Consider the following 16898-nt stretch of genomic DNA (forward strand, 5'->3'; position numbering starts at 1 on the left):
TTGTTTATGATGTGACGTCAGCAGGATAGATTCTCCCCCCCCAACTCCCCCCCCCCACACACACACTGAATGAGAGAGAGAGAGAGAGAGACTCAGATGTGTTGGGAGGCCGCAGACCTGACACACTGGAATTTCTTCAGAGCAAATGGGAACTTAAAAACGTGCATCTAAGACTTCAGGTTGCAAAGAATTACCAAGAGATTATACACACACGTATATGCACGCGCGCGCGCGCGCACACACACACACACACACACATCTCTTGCAGCTGCGAGGCATTTCGGTGTGCCTTTCATGCCAGAGTTCCCTGTTAAGGTGGCAGCCTCTGATAATTAATCTCGGGCACCCAGCCGCTGCAATAGGCTTAAGAAGAAAATAAGGAGGGGCGGGGGAAGTGCGTCACCTGGTGGGGAAGGGGCTGTGTACATTTGATGACAAGCGGGAGGGGGTGGGGGTGGAGGAGAATGGGGACGGGAAATAGGTTCTGTGTGCTCTCCGAGGGTATTGTGTCAGGAGATGCAGGCTGGCTACCATGTGACGCAGTCCAGAGCTGAAGGGATTGGCCGAGGCAGCGCAGGCGGTGCAGCTCTGCTGGCTTGCTGTTCCTCTCTCTTTCTCTCCCAGCATCTTCTGGGGAGCCTCTAGGTGAAGCAGCACTAACAGCATCCATGGCCTATCTTTCGGCTTAACACTTCTCTCCTTTGGCTTTGGTAGCAGACAGAGCTCGGTTCAGCAGCTGCATTGTGAGGACTTAGCTGGGACCTGGAGTTGTACCCTCCTGTATTTTTTCAGACTTCTTGGAAATTAAGGAATGCAATTCTGCCACCATGATGGAAGGTAGGATGATTTCTGCTGTGGTTAACTTGTTTCAGGCAAGGTTTGGCCAGAACAGCTTTGTAGAATGTGTGGCAGCCTATGTTTGTGTCAGTTCTAGAACCTGGTTGCCAGGATTTGCTAGCAGAAATGCTGCAGTTTGTTTGCAGTGGATCAGGGCTCTGACTAATGGAATCAAACCACAGGGCTTCTGCTTAGCTCAGAACCTATATGGAACCTTGTTCTTTTGAAGAGAGAAAAACCTTAAGTGTTTGCATGGAGCTGAAATAGAGCTAGGACAGAGCTTGCAGAGGAAATAAGTTGGAAGAGAAGATAAGGTTTTCTCCTCTGAGTTCCTGGGACTACACTGATTAAACATTTACAATGGAAACTTGTTTTCTGAAATTGACATTAGACAGGAGAGGTCATTGACAGAGTTATTCTTACTGTCATCTTCAGTGAACTGTTTAATTTTTTTTTAATTTTGTAAGCTATTTTTATCTCTGCAATTTATAGCTCATTGTTGGAATGAGACATACAGCAAATTCAGTTTATAAGCTAGAGTTTATGAGAATGTCTTTGCAACAGAATGAGCAATATAAGGAAAATGTCTGGGCCTCTTGGCTCCTGATTCAGGGTCTTAGCAGGTTAAAAAAAGAATTTTGTGCTTCCTAATGTGTTCCCATATAATGGTTCTTAGCCAAGCAGCAAATGATTACTTAATGATTACCTTTTTGCATTCAATATTAAGTGTAAGGAGGAACTTTCCCTAGGGAGAGGTTGTTTCAACTATATTTTATACTACTAAATTACCCTCTCAAGTCTGATATGGTGACAGCCAAGATTGTCTCCAAAAAGCAGCAAGCTGATTAAGAATGAAGCAGGCAATCCTACCCTGGCTCTGATTTTCTGTTTCCCACTACAGGATGGTGCAAAACTCCTGGTCTTTCCTAAGATGACAGGCAGAAATTTGTCCCCAGCCTGGGTTTCACAATGCAGAATTGAGTGCATAATGGGTCTCAAATCAGCCATGAAAATGGCAGAGAGGCCACCTCTTAAGCTAAGGTCTATCCTACAGATTTTAAATATGCCTTTGAAATTTACCAAAATGGAATAAAAGGAGGATGGTTTAAAAAAAAAAAAGGCAGTATAGCCTATATTTATTTGGGAGAAATGAATTCTTTTTGTTTTCTCTATCATCATGTCAAATATTAATGTGATTTGGGGAGTGAAGAATTCAACAGTCATGGACTATAGATTTCAGAAAATAGCCTTAAGAGAGAGATTGGTTATCATTTTGTTATGGAGCCTTGTCTTGTTTGCAAAAGGTTCTCAAGCTTTAAATAGAGGCCTAAATAAACTGAGATTACTAAGGCTCTAGGATTAAATAATTTTCATTAACTCAGATAGATTTAATCTTTGAATAACAAAGCAAGGCAAAGAATATTACTGATATACTTACCAATTAAAAGCCCATGTGGATTATCCTGCTCAGAAAAAGAGAAAACAAAACCTACTATATTTCTCCAGCCATATTTCAGATAGTACTTCTTTACAATAAATCTGTCCACATTCTGATAATATTTTAATCTTACACAGAGATCTGAAAAATATTTCATTTTAATTCTTACCTTGCCAGCTAGGAAAGTAAACTGTCTTCTTGGAAAGTAACATGTATCAATGCTTATTAATGATTGTCCTGGTTATATTGTGTATTGTGCCATTCTAGAATGCAGGTCAAAGACCTGTGACAAGCTGATCTGAGTAGCCTAACTGAAATGAAACCTAACAAAGACTTTTGTTGGAATTGAATTAGCACTTCTGATCTGGGTTTGCCAATTTTATCTAATGAAGGATGTCATTTCAACACTGCTGTGAGTTGGAGGTGATACTATGGATGAATTTGTCTTCATAAGATTTTTGCAAAAGATATTAAGACAGGTGTTCCCACTGAGTTAAAGATATAAATGAAACTAATAATTTTAATTAGTTTATTAGTACCCTTAGTCCCTAGTTAAGGGACTGAGTCTTGCTTTTCAAGATTTATTATCTTACTGGTTGAGGGACCTTAAATAGAAATTAATTTGCCTATCAATTGCCTTCCAACTTAATTGCCACTTTTTTTCTGATAACATGTGCATGTTTCTGAAAATTCTACTTAGAATTGGTTTAGCAGTTATTATTTCAGCTTCACTTTTCCCTGTAGGAAATCAGTCTGTTATATTTATTTTATTGTGCTTGGTATGACAAGAAGCCCCCTAAAGGATACTATAAATCCTGTCATAGAAGCCCTCTCCTGAAAAATCAGTGGGCTTTAAGATCGTATCACTTAGTATCTAAACATCTAGATAGAATTATGTCTCTTCATAACTCTCTCTCTCTGTTTCTGTCTCTCCCTCTCACACGAACATCCACACACAGAATCACATGTACAAGTGTATCTAGAAAAGATACACTTTTCTATAACAAAAAGAATGAAGGAAAGAGAACCTGTATTTGCATTCATGTGGCTATGTATTTCTAAGTTAAACTGTTTGAGTCTGCAGCCTACGAAAAGCATGGCTATGATAACTTTTCAAAGCTACTTCTCTACTTTGTGTAAGACAATAGTAAACAAATACTCATCAGAAAATCTCATGTTTTAGTTTCTGTTTTCATTTTGATGGAAGAAGATATAGGCTTCATTCATTCAATGCCTATGGGAGATCCTGGTCATAAATGAAGAATGATGCTACCTCCCACGTGATTCTAATATGGTAGAAGGCGATGGAATAAAGCTATGGTGATCTCATACAGGTTACTGTTATCCTGTGGGTCATGGTTCATTTCAAATATTTTTTATTCAAGAGATTTGATTAATTGATTCCTGCACTCTTTATTTTTTGTAGTGGTGAGTATTGAGCTGTGTGTTCCCTAAGAATGCCACGTGATGTGGTACTGTATGTCATATGAATGTGAAGGGAAAGAGGATAAGCAAAGGGAATTATTTATTATAAAAGGCTATCTATATCGACAAAGCTTATAATGCAGTCTGTGGTTTAGGACAACTATTCAAGGCTTCTGTTGTTTTTCATCTATATTTGAATGCTTGAAAGTGGCATCTTTGCTATCTCTTCTAAGATAAATAAACCTAAGTCAGGGTTTCTTATGACATCAATTTATTTATAAGGCTGTATAGGAAGTTTTTCCTTGTTTATTCAGAACTAGACTGAAAATGCTTGTGTTTTTAGTTCTGTAAACATGTTCTTAACTTCAACAGTGGAAAGATACATTTTAGGGTACCAGTGTTTTCATCCTATATGACAATATTGAAAATAATTTTAAGGGTTTACTTGATTTAAGTACAGAGTAACTCAATTAGCTTTTTTATATTTACCACTCAAAGAATTTGTAAATGAATGTGTTCTGCATACAGCATTTGTGCGAAATTAGTATGCTGTGGCAAAAAAATTATGGTGGAATGAATTTGAGTCCAAATTTATTTAACCACAAAATACATATTTTTGGCCCCTCATAAAAGTTTTAGCATGAGAAACTTTTACTTATTTATTGATTGATTTTACTTTTTATCAAGGTAGGCATGCTAACCTACTTGAAAACAAGGACTTAGTTTCTTTTCTTGCATATTTTTTATCTCTCTTTCTTTAAATGAGTATAATCAAAGAACCATGGCTTTTAATTCCTGTTAATACCTTACATCTTCAAAATCATTATTTAGAAAATTTGAACCATTCTGGATTAACTGAGCTTTTGTTGTTGGAATGAGCCATTAAACAGCACCCCCCATCTATAAAGGGACTTTTATTTATTTGAAAAATTCTTTGATGTGATCAAAAGGAGAAAAAAAGCATTTTGAAATTGTAACTCTTCATTTTCTACTTAGCGGAGAAATTTTTTAAAAAAATGCTGTAACTCTGCTACCATTTCTCTTCTCAGAAATGGTGATGTTATTTTGTAAAATCAAAGCATGCATATGAAAATCTAATATAAGTTACATCACTTATGTAATTTTTCATCCCTTAAGACTGTGTCAGAAAAAAACCTCATTACATGTTCTAAGTTCCCAACCAATTCCAGGGTCAACTTTAAATCCCCAAAGAGAATATGTAGTGTTTAAAGAAATTAGCTTAGATAATAAACCTTACTAGGTAAAATGCTAGAAAAATACTGGATAATTTTTCCTATTGGGTTTGGAGGACACACTGTACACCTTTCAAATAAATAAATTGAAGGAACTTACCTACTTGAAAAAATTATGTTTCTGATTTTTGAAACAAAATTTTAAGTTTTATAGAACAATGATATAAATGATGGTTAGAGTCTTATGCTAGTCTATCAAAGGCTGTGAACCCATTATCTAGCTGAAATACTAAATATTTATCACGCAGTACATAAAAACAGTATAGTTGCTATGTAATTAGCCAGAAGAGAAAAACATTAAGTGTATTTTTAATTTCAAATGTTACTAACTGGTGGGACATGGGGGACAGGGAGAAATTTAATTGTAATTAGAGGGCAATGCGATGGAAAGACAGTTTGGAAGGGATTTTTAGCTATTTTCAGAAGTTTTATAGACTCAAGCACTGGATTTTTCAATTATATTCCATTTTACTTCTATACTTGTAGTTTACCTTCTCTCAATTAAATTTTATCATATCTACTGCTGTTAAATTGTAATTAGTTTCATTACGTAAGCTCATAGATGGTATTAAAGAAAGGGAGAGAGAAATTACTGAGATAACTGTAAATGAATTGAAAGGGAGAAAAAGGTTAAGGGATTATAATGGATTTGGGTTTGTGTATCTAAAAAAGTTCCTGAAGAAATCGACTCAGCAAGAAGAGGTCACAAACAGAAGGGGATTTGGGGTTGTGGGGGCACAGTAAGTACAAGATCCTCCCAAGGAGATAGTGGGTTGCAGAGCAGAGTACTGAGCTGGTATTAAGTCTCACTACTTTGTTTTCTGACTACCCAGCACTTCTATGGGTTTAGGATGGCTTGCCTGCCAGTGGGAGAGGTTTTGGGAGGGCTAATTCTCCACTCTTGGAATATACACCATATTTAATTACATCTGCAGAATATTGAGAAGATACCTACTATCTCTATGAGAAGATATTTACATCACATAGTACCTTATGTGATGTCACTTCTTTGTTTAAAAAATTTCCATATCTTCTTTGAAAGATCCATAGAATACAAGGGCCTGGACATTGCTTCTTCAGGTTTATCTAAGGGCTTACTTACAGGACAGCCCTATTACCTGCTCCATAGTGTTTAGAACAAATCCTTTACTGCCTCAGGGCTTTTTGCTCTTCTAGAAAGTTTAGTCCATTGATTCTCCAGTGGTTCCAGCTAAACTACCACTTCCTGAGAAGGCTTTTCCCTCATCCCAGCTCCAAACACATCCCTAGAATACTGACCCATCTCAGTTTCCTCTCTCTGTTCAGGCCTGTATTTATGATTCCTGATGGTTTGATGATGTGTGGAAAAAGTACCTCACTAAAAGGCAAGTTTCATGATGGCAGGAATTCGGTCTACTGTATTCACCTCTGCATTCTTAACTTTTGACACATGTAGCTATTCAGCACTTACTGAATTGACCTACTGAGTAAAAGAATAAAATCAGATACAATGACTCTGTAGATTGTTTGGTATTGTTTTGGGCATGATGGTGGATAGAAAAAGTAAATGTTCAAATTTTTATACTCACTGGAGATCTATAAACATGAAATACTTAGGGAAAAGGTCTCATATTATGAAGTACTAAATTGCGAGATGCACATCATGTATTTTGAGAAACAAAAGAAATAATTCACTAGAAACTGTGTACTTGAGTTTGAATTATTTTGTTGATTAGCTCCAAGGAAATGATTTCATCCTGGAAAAAGACAAAAAAGGGCACAACTATGCAGAGAAATTCCCAGAGCAGTGCTGTTGATATCCTGCATATTTTCTTTTCTCCTTTCCTCTTACTTTCTATGTCTTGTGACCTTTTCCTCCTACACTTTTCTCTTTCTTCCACCCTACCTTTCCTTCTCTGGTTTGTTTGCATTTTTTTCTAATTCATAAGGAAATCTGCAGATAGTAGCTTCTAGAGCTAGAGAGTTTAAATTAGAATTTAAGTAAGTGTTTTTAACTAAATAAATGAATGCATATGGGTGTCCTGCTGTACAATTCACTTGTGCAGTACAGTGTGGTGGATGACATGTGAGATTTTCCAAATGCCCATATTTCTGACTGGTCACTTTGTTAATCTTAACATCTCAGTATGTTCACTGAATATGTGCAATTTGGATTTTTTTGTTGTTGTTGTTATAGTATGAATCCAGAAGTCAGCCATCAGACTTAAGTTTGAGGCTAAGTGTTGTGTCTGCTTGGCTGTATGCCTTGAGAATGTTACGTAACCTTCTTTGGGTTTGGTTTCCTTGCAAAAAATGAAATGAGAGGATTGATCTGCCATACCATTAGAACTTCCAGTTCTAGTAGTCTGTGTCATTTGCTGAATGGTATAGAGTCTCCTTTTTTTTACTCTCTCTGAAATTTGATTTCAAGTGATTGATTTCTCTTCCCCTACTTCAAAATATACTTCTCCCTGACAAAAAAGGTAATTCAGATTTGTTATTATTTTCCCTTTACTGGTAGAATCTTCTATAGTTCTTTGGTATGTAAGCCATAGGTTATCTTTGTATTTTTGCTGTAATGGAAAACAAAAATATAAGTGTTCAGCCCTCACTGATAAATGCCAGCATAAAACTGTTTATATATTCTCAAAAGTTATATATGGAAGGCATATTACATGTTAAGTACTGTTCTAGGTGTTAAAGGCTCAGTAGTGAACAATAGATAAAATTCCTACCTATGCCAATCTTCCTATTTATTGCAGGAGAAAGGTGACAAAACATAGAATACATGAGATGAGGATAAGGATTTTGGAGAATTAAGTGAAAACAGAACATAAAGGAAAGAGTGCTAGAACTGGGGTAGGTGGGATTGCAGTTGTAAATAAGTTGGTGATAGAACTCTCTTTTAAGAATACATTTGAGCAAACACTTCATGGCAGGGAGGAAGGGAGCAATCTTGTAATTATTTGGAGGAAGAATACAAATGACTGGGGAATAAACAAGTACAAAGATTCAGAATGTGGGCAGAACAGCAAAGAGGCTATGTCTCTAGAGCAAAGGATAGAGAACTATTCAAGAGAGGGTTTCAGAAATGTAATAAACAAATAGATCACCGAGTGTCTTTGATGGTTTGTAAAGTTAGTTTCTTTTTGTGGAATTCTGTAAATATAAGCCTGTTTTGTCCATGTGTCTGGTGGTGAGTGGGTAATCAGAACCCTGGCATTCTGATACTGGTTCTGTGACAACTTTGTGATGGTACCTCTGATGAATTCTTCCCATACATTTAAGTAAATGGATGAATATTTTGTTGTTGCCTTTGCTCATGGTTCCAAGCCCCCAAATTAGATCTGAGAGCTCAACTACTACAATTCTAGGCCTAAACACTTCCACATAGGAAAGAGAATCCCATGTGAAAGGTGACTTCAGAATTAGAAAGCTACATAAATTCACAAATGTCTTGCCTATATACCAAATACTTTCAGTATTATTTTTAGCATCCACTTCTATTGTGTATTAGGATTAGATTTTTAGGGTGTTTTTTTTTAAAGATTTATTTATGCATACAGAACTGAGGTACAGGCCAAAGGTGCAGGGGTGGTGAGAGGACTCATCAGAGACAGAGTGGGGAGCAGAACAGGCAGACTGGTGAAGTACACTGCTGAGGGGAGCGGAGGGCAGTCAGGAGAGGTCTGCTGCGCCATGTGGATCACCTCTGGGTGGGGATCCAACTCATGCTGCAGTGGCTTTAGCTTCTTAGTGCTACGCTTCAACCCCCTGTGCCACCAAAGAGGGCCCAGATTTTTAGGGTGTTTCTTAAAAACCATACAGAATGACTCACGTTACTTATGTTAGCAAACTGTGCAATGAGGAAAAAACTGTTTACTTAGGTCATTGTCCTATAATTATGTGACATTTGCACAGGCTTTAAAGTTTCCAAAATACTCCATTTATTAAGTTGAAACATCTGAAACATTTCCTTTTATCTCAGGTGCCTTGCTAGATACTCTGCATATGATAACAAAATAAAAGGCAATCTGATATCCATCCTCAAATGTTTAATTTCTAGTATGTGTTATCACAAAGCTATGCACATAGTTTATTCTTACATCATGTCTGTGTGGTGGAAAGAACAGGTACTACTCTCCTCATTTCAAATGAAAAGTGAACAATAAATATACCCTGGTGGGGTTCTGTGACTTGCTACCTTCACCAAGTGGCAGAATTAGCATGTATTAGCCAGATGACTCCAAGCAAGCACTCCTTATTGGATAATTGGGTCACTGGAATGTCCTGCTTATATTGTTTCACCTGGGTCTCTAGTTCACAAGTAAACAGCCTACTCGCTAAATTTGATATGGTATTTCAAAAGCCTCTTCAGAAGTAAGCAAGTTAACTTTATTATCATGCCAGGACCCTCCTGATCAGACATCAGATTGAAGAAGGCCACTTCGCACAAAAGTGTTTTATCACAATGAACTCCTTTCTCTCACTGGTTTTGTAGAATTTTATGGTGAAAAAGCACATGTGATTTCCCTAAGCCAATGGACTCTAAACTTACACAGCTTAGATTCTACAAAATAGTTAATCAAGAAGTCTGGCTCCCACTATGAACAAAGGCTTATTGTCCCGGTGTTCACTGACATTCTCTAAAATCTTTGGCCATTATCATCAAACTATAATGGCATATTCCACCATGGGTAAGTAATCAATCAAGTCCAGCCTTACTCTGCTGTTAAAGAAATCAGATCCAGGTAAAACAGCAAACAATCCAAGTATTGATACTCTCTCTATAAGAAAAAAAAAACAACATTATTTTAGTAATGATTCCAAAAATGTGACTAGATAAAGATTTGGATCTTGGGTGTCCTTCACATTCAAAGGTGCTGAAGTTGGTTGGGTGACTGCCCAAAGACACACAAATGAATGTGTCCCCAAGGACCATGGCTCAACTGAGTCCACATACAATGTGGCCATTTATAGCTCTCTCCTGTGTCTCCATGGCTTATGCATCTGTTGCCAGTGAGTCAGTGCTGGGTGATGGGAAGGACCAGGACTTAAAGAGGCTGTACCTCTGACCTTGAGTGAGTTCTAGAACAGCTTTGGCATCAGCCTCTCTGCTGTATGATAGGAATAATGGTGGCACTTTACACTGTAGAGTCTTTGTGAAGTTCAAATGAAATAACAAATATGAAAATATCTGAAAAATCATGGTACAGATGCCTGTTGTCTTATCAAATGGATGTTTCTCAGCTTGGCTATTACCTATGGTTTCTTAGTGTTCAACAGCCAGGAGCTGCTGCTTGTTATTTTGCTTTTCAAGTGGGTTATCACTGTACCTTTGCCACCAATAAGCTTTCAGCTCCCCTCTCGTCTTCAATATTGTTAATTATTAGCACAGTCTGTCACCCTCTCTTCCCAATGTCCATGTGCTCCACTGCCCTATGCTGACCATGGAAGGGAGCACTAATCATTCACAGCTGTCTTTCTCACTGCATCTATCTGAACATCACATCCCAGGCCACCTTTGCCAGTTGATTGACGCATGAGGATAACACTTTGTTATTCCTAACACGATCAGTATCCCAAAGGTGAAGTAGAGTGCATAAAACTGGAATATAAGTGGTCTAACTGTGAAGTCAGTCTCACAATGTCCCTAGTGAATTCTGAAAACTGACGTGTGAAAAATTGTCCCTAGTGTTCATTGTGCTAGGAATGGTAGGAAATGACCTGTAAACCCTGTAGCAGCCTGGAGGCTACTCTTGTACTGTTAGCTCTAACCACTACGTCTCTTTTCTCTTCTGTATGCACTAATAGTTAAGCCAGAGTCAGAGCTTACATTCACTCCTCTTTCCTTCTTCCTTCCTGCTTCATAGCAATAGAGCTTCTAGTGCTATTAATGATCTTTCTAAGTATCTCTTCACTCTCTCTTTCATCTCCTGTCATAGTACTTGGTCTGATCTTGCTGCTTCCACCTTCCAATCAATCCTTCTCAATGTTGAAAAAAAGATCACTTTCCCACCTGCCTATAGTTGTTTCTCATCCTTCTAAGATGAAGTTCAAATGCTTTTGCATGCTCTGTAATACTTTTATACATGAGCTGCTTTATTCCCTCCCGTCCAACTGCCCCAGTCAGGTAGAAGCGCCCCTTGTCCTGCTCTTTCCACCACATATGCTTCTCTATTTGGTGACAATCTATTCTGATCATTTAATGTCAAACAAAGGTTTGACCACCTCAATAAAGTGTTCCTCCACCCCCTCAAGTTGAAAGTGTGCCCTTCCCATCAAGGTTATGTAGCAGAAGGTTTAAAAACATTGCCTTTGGGATCAGGCCAACCTAGATTAGACTTCTGGTGTGTGACCTGGGGGAGTATTAACCTGTTTCCTCAAGAGGAAAATAGGAATGATAATAGTTGCTTTCTCATGGATAATTTAATAATGTAAAGTAGGGATTAAATCAAAAGGTATAGTTGTAGTACTTAACAGTTGTCCAGAAATACAGAATTAATGTGAAAAGGAAAAGAGAGAGGGAGAGAGAGAGAACTTTTTTTTTTTTTTGGTAATGACTCTATTTCTTTAATGTTAAGGTTTTGATTTTTTTTTAAATAATCTAATAGTTTATTTTTACATCATTTTGTGCCTTTTTCCATCTCAGTTGTAATCCCTGTTGGCTTCCCATCACCAATTCCCCACTCCACCCCCATAAAATGTCTCTGGTATATCGTGGTTCATTATTATTATTATTTGGGAAAGAGAACTTCTAAGGTATCCGTTAACTTGATTACAGTCACTGGCCTGGCAAGCACAAAATCTATAAAGCAGAGTAGCAGACTGGAAACTTAAGTGAGATTGGTATTGTAATCTTGAAGCAAAGTTTTAAACTGTCAATACATTTAGCTACTATTTTCTATTAGGCACACCACAATCGTATATTTACTTGGTTCTTCCACCATGGACCAGAGTCTCTGCCAGAATAGGGATCTTGTCTTACTCCTTTTGTATTCTCAATGTACAGCATGGGTACACGTTGAAGAACTAGCTAGTGAATGAAAGAGTCCCGACCAGACATCACAGACTTTTGTGAGGATATTCAAGTCATACAGTTCATGGGTGACTTAAATGAGTTATATATGCAAAACATTTAGATGACTCTGGTCCCTAGTAAAGCTTGTTGGATATTACTGTGCTGGCCATGTCAAAGATTCCAATCTGGTTCTTAATGTCAGGCAGTATGGAATTGTGCTCTGTCTACTCTCCCAACAGCACCTACCACCTGCTGTGTAAGATTACTCTGGCTGAGAGCCACAATCTGGTTCCAGGAGCATAGAGTTTATATAATATCGCATACATTCTACCTGACTCTTTAATTTTTTTCCTCTCATTGTAAAAGAAGTAATATTTCATTGTAGGAAACTTGGAACATGAAAGATACAAAGAAAAAATCTAAATCACCAGCAATCTCATTATTTTTAAAAAAGATTTATTTATTTATGCATACAGAACTGGGGTACAGGCCAGAGGTGCAGGGGTAGTGAGAGGATTCACCAGAGACAGAATGGGGAGAACAACAAGCAGACTGATGAAGTACACTGCTGAGGGGAGCAGCGGGCAGTCAGGAGAGGTCTGCCACACCATGTGGGCCACCTTCCTTGGCTGAGAATTGAACTCATGCTGAAGTGGCTTTAGCTTCTTAGTGCTGTGTTTTAACATGCTGCACCACTAGGGAGGGCCCAGAAATCTCATTATTATGCAAACCAAACAGTCACAGCTATAATTTATTGAGTATAGAATATGGACTTTGGGGATAGATTACCTGAAGCTGTTTAAGCCTCAGGGATCAGTCATGTGAGTGAAATAATTTAATATTCATCTTAGGAGATTGTGGATAAATGAAATAAAATAATGTATGGGCTGCACCTAATACTTAGTGGAATATTAAGTAAATACCCATCAATGATAGCTTTTTATAACTTTCCTATGAAAGCATATACTTAAGTCAAATAAACCAATTTTATCATAACATATATGCATATGTATATATGTGTGTGTCCTCATTTCACATTAGATTGTAATCACTACCTAAGCAATATGCATATTTGCTAAAAGGTTATAAGGACTAAATGATTTTAACATATTATAGAATATATTATTATAATGCACATTATATACCTGATCTATAATATGCATAAAGAAGATTGTTTGGTACACAGTTAATAAGAAGGGATAGCAGGCCCTCCCTAGTGGTGCAGTGGGTTAAAGCACAGCACTAAGAAGCTAAAGCCACTTCAGCATGAGTTCGATTCCCATCTTGGAGGTGGTCCACGAGGATTGGCAGACCTCTCCTGACCTGCCTGCTGCTCCCCTCAGCAGTGTACTTCTTCAGTCAGCCTGTTCTGCTCCCCACTCTGTCTCTGGTGAATCCTCTCACCCTCCGCATCTCTGGCCTGTACCCCAGGTCTGTATGAATAAATAAATAAATCTTTAAAAAAAAAAAAAAAGAAGGGTTAGCCATCATTATCATCATGAAATAGTCTTCAAAAACAGTGATTTTACTGGTTATATCATCATGTCATAATTTCTCTCATTTATCCCTCATTTGCCAGACTGTTAGCTGGAGCCTGATGTATTCATTGAGCTAGAATGGCTCGTATTAATTAGTGAGTTACCTGGAATGGTATGAATTCTTGGGTTTCCTTTAATTCTAAAGCTTCATGAGGTGCTGAGAGCTCTGAATTGGAGTCAAGTACTGATAGTCAGCTGAGTGATGCTTGGATAAAGTGTTTAATATTGGGAAGAGAAAGCAAAGTAGTAGAAGGAAAAATTGATTTAATTTAAAAATATTCTCATGTCTCTTGGCTCCCTTTTTTATTAGCTATAAGGGTGGGACCAAGAATTTGTCAGATAGGTAAAATCAACTTTTTATGTCCTCTTTGGAGGTCCTGGCTACGTATCTTGGACATGTCGCTGTATCTTTATTTTACCATCTGTTGTAGAATGGTAAACAATATGAGCTTCAGTGCCTTTTTTAGTAGTGAATATCAAAGCACAAAATATGTGAAATTATAGATTTTTTTGTATAAAATATAGTGTCGTGCTTGGGCCATTGTTACATATTTTAAAGTAACATCCACTAGCACACTTCATATTTACATATGGGTCATTGTTACATATTTTGTACCTTGGAAATAGTTTTCAAGTGAGGGTCTAGGTGAGATAACTTTGAAGATGCTTACTAGCTTTAAGATTCTATGACTCACTATGAGGGTTGCAGGTTGAATCCTTAATCCCTCTCCCAAATTACCACCTTTCATGCATACAAATTATTTCCCCCACTTTTGGATACTAGGAGATGAATATTTTTTTGATTTGATGAATTACTTATTTATTTGAACAGAAAAAGCTATATGTAATTTTGATAAACTAGGGAAAATTATTATCTCTACTAATGAATATATGGTAGAACAATTTTAAATGCATTTACAAGTGTGCTCAACTGAATTCTATCTTGGCCTAGTTATAAAACCAAATATAATTCTACATGTAACTCCACTCAATCTAAGTACCAGAACAAATTATTTAATCTGGATTTCTTCTCTTGTGTTTATATCTTCTATCTTTGGTGCAACCCACTTCACATTGACATAGGAAGAATAGAGCTCATTACTTTCTTGATCAAATTTTGACTAGGATGCAAAGGCAGTTTTTAAGTAACAGTGGAATGCTGTGAGCAACCCCATCTCATTGTAGGTATGGAATATAAGTGAGCAAGACAGAGGGATGAGGGATCTTACTGCTAGGAAATTTGCATTCCAGTATGAGATGTCAAGACTGACAAGCCTAATGAATAAATAAGATATTTGCAAATAGTGGTAAAATCACTGGACAAAGATAACAAAATAGAACCATGTGGAAGAAATGAAGTGTGCTGGTGGATGTTACTTTAGGTCAGACAAGTGTTTTGAGAGAGAGCTTGTTCACAGGGTGACATGGAGCAGTGTTGGAGAATTGCAGGGATAATAGGCCTGGAACTTGGTGAACCCATGTGATGATTGAACACCAGTGAAGGAAGAAGAAGGAAGCAGGAGAAAAGGAAGTCAAGATTCTGGTCAGGCAGGGCTTTGAAGGCAATGGAGATGGATCTGGAATTTACTCTGAGGCAATGGAAATCCATTGGCAAGGTTTAAGGAGAAGGTCAGACTTTCATTTGCATCTTTAAACAATTGTTTTGGATGTTTGATGAACTTGAGTAGTTACAGATGACATTCTGGTTTTCCTTTTTCTCTTTTGAGAGGAGATTTTCTTAAAACTCTGAGTAAAAAATATTCTGGTTTTATTTGCTTTTTGTTTGCTTGCTTGATTTCATAAAAGCTAAGAGCATTTGGAAGGGTTTGTGATGCCCTTCACCCAGGCACTCAGAGTCATCACTACAGAGGACTCAGTGAAGGCTTAATTCAGCTATTGAATAGACTCTTTTTCCTAATCCAAATGGTTCCGGCATTAGACTTTTTCAGAGGCATGTTGACAGATGAAAATAATGAAGATATTAGAGATACAAGTATATCATGTGCTCTTTTTTTCCACGTACTTATTTATAAATGGCTTAGAAACACTTCAGTTCTTTGATAGTTATTTGGACACTGAATCAGTTAGTTTATCAGGCTGGCTGTCATCACTGAGATGCTTTCTCTCTAGGCCAGATTAGAGAGATAGAAGTACTTAAGAGATCTTACTGTTGACAGCGGTTGACCTCTTCATGTTCCATTTGTATCCACAAATGTTTCCATTAAAACCTTGTGTCCTCTATGAATTTCATTGACTGAGATGCCTCTGTCCTCATTTAACAGGTTCTCCTGTACCTGCCTCCAACTCTGCAGCTCCTTTCTTTCAAACTGAGGTGCTGAAACTATGTTCTCATACTTGATTATGCCCCAGAGGAAAATAAATTAGACTTCCTATCGGTGGTTGTTGTCCCTACTCCAAGCTTTTAAAACTAAGGAATATGATTTTCTTTGTAATTACTGACATGAAATAGACAAGTGCAAAGGTATGGAAGTGAACTGACCTACTTCAAATCCTGCCTCTGCAGCTGACTAGCTCTACCTTTGGGCAAGTTTCCTTCCTTTCTCTCTTCCTCCCCCTCCTTCCTCCTTTTTTTTTTTTTCTTTAAAGGTTTATTTATTTATTCATATAGAACTGGGGTACAAGCCAGAGGTGTGGAGGGTGAGAGGATTCACCAGAGACAGAGTGGGGAGCAGAACAGGCAGATGGATGAAGTACACTGCTGAGGAGAGCAGCGGGTGGGTCAGGAGAGGTCTGCCACACCATGTGGATCTCCTCGGGGCAGGCGGGAATCGAACTCATGCACAAGTGGCTTTAGCTTCTTAGTGCTGTGCTTTAACCCACTGCGCCACCAGGGAGGGCCTCCTTCCTTCTTTTATAGCTTTCCATTTTTTTTACAAATTCAGAGAAAGGTTAGCAAGTATATTTTAAGGTTCCAAATATTGTACTAGATACTAGGTGTAGATGGTGAATAAAATTATGATCACAGTTCTTGTGGAATTTACTGTATAGCCACAAAGACATTAAATCAATCCAGATAACTATGGCCTTTCCATTCATTGGTTATTGCTGTTATTATTACAATTGCTGTTGTCATGGTTAATATTACACGCATCTCATGCTAGACTTGCTACTGGGCGCTCCAAAATGACTACTGACTGTGTCCTTAGTCACTTGCTGAGAGTTGCCCTGCATCTGTGCCCTGAGTCCTGCCAGCTTCCCTAGTTTCTGACCTGTATCTGAGCAGTTTCTGGTGCTAGTCACACATATTTGGGGTTTCATACATTCTTTAACTCTTCCAAATTCCTGAGAAGGTTCCTGATCTTATTGCTCTGTCTCCCCAATAAATACTAACCAAATCCCAGCTTAACAACTGTCTTGCTGTTGTGCTGTCCAGAAGGAAGGAGGAA

At 37.9% G+C, this 16898-nt stretch overlaps 1 protein-coding gene across 10 annotated transcripts in view; it reads left to right on the top strand.

The window, feature by feature from the left end:
* The first annotated feature begins 599 nt into the window (after nucleotides 1–599).
* The window catches only part of SGIP1 (SH3-domain GRB2-like (endophilin) interacting protein 1), a 160814-nt gene continuing 144515 nt past the window's right edge, over nucleotides 600–16898 (top strand). For 4 of the 10 annotated variants that reach the window (XM_012722324.1, XM_012722329.1, XM_012722330.1 and 1 more), the window contains exon 1: nucleotides 601–837. In XM_012722324.1, the coding sequence (XP_012577778.1) occupies nucleotides 828–837 (10 nt within the window). In that variant the 5' untranslated portion in view covers nucleotides 601–827. Of the gene's footprint in view, nucleotides 838–16898 lie in introns of all 10 variants that reach the window. The other 6 variants (XM_004679085.2, XM_012722326.1, XM_012722325.1 and 3 more) reach the window with 3 other exon arrangements.

This window comes from Condylura cristata, unplaced genomic scaffold (genome assembly GCF_000260355.1).
Source record: "Condylura cristata isolate star-nosed mole 26May11 unplaced genomic scaffold, ConCri1.0 scaffold00008, whole genome shotgun sequence".
Taxonomy (NCBI): Eukaryota; Metazoa; Chordata; class Mammalia; order Eulipotyphla; family Talpidae; genus Condylura; species Condylura cristata.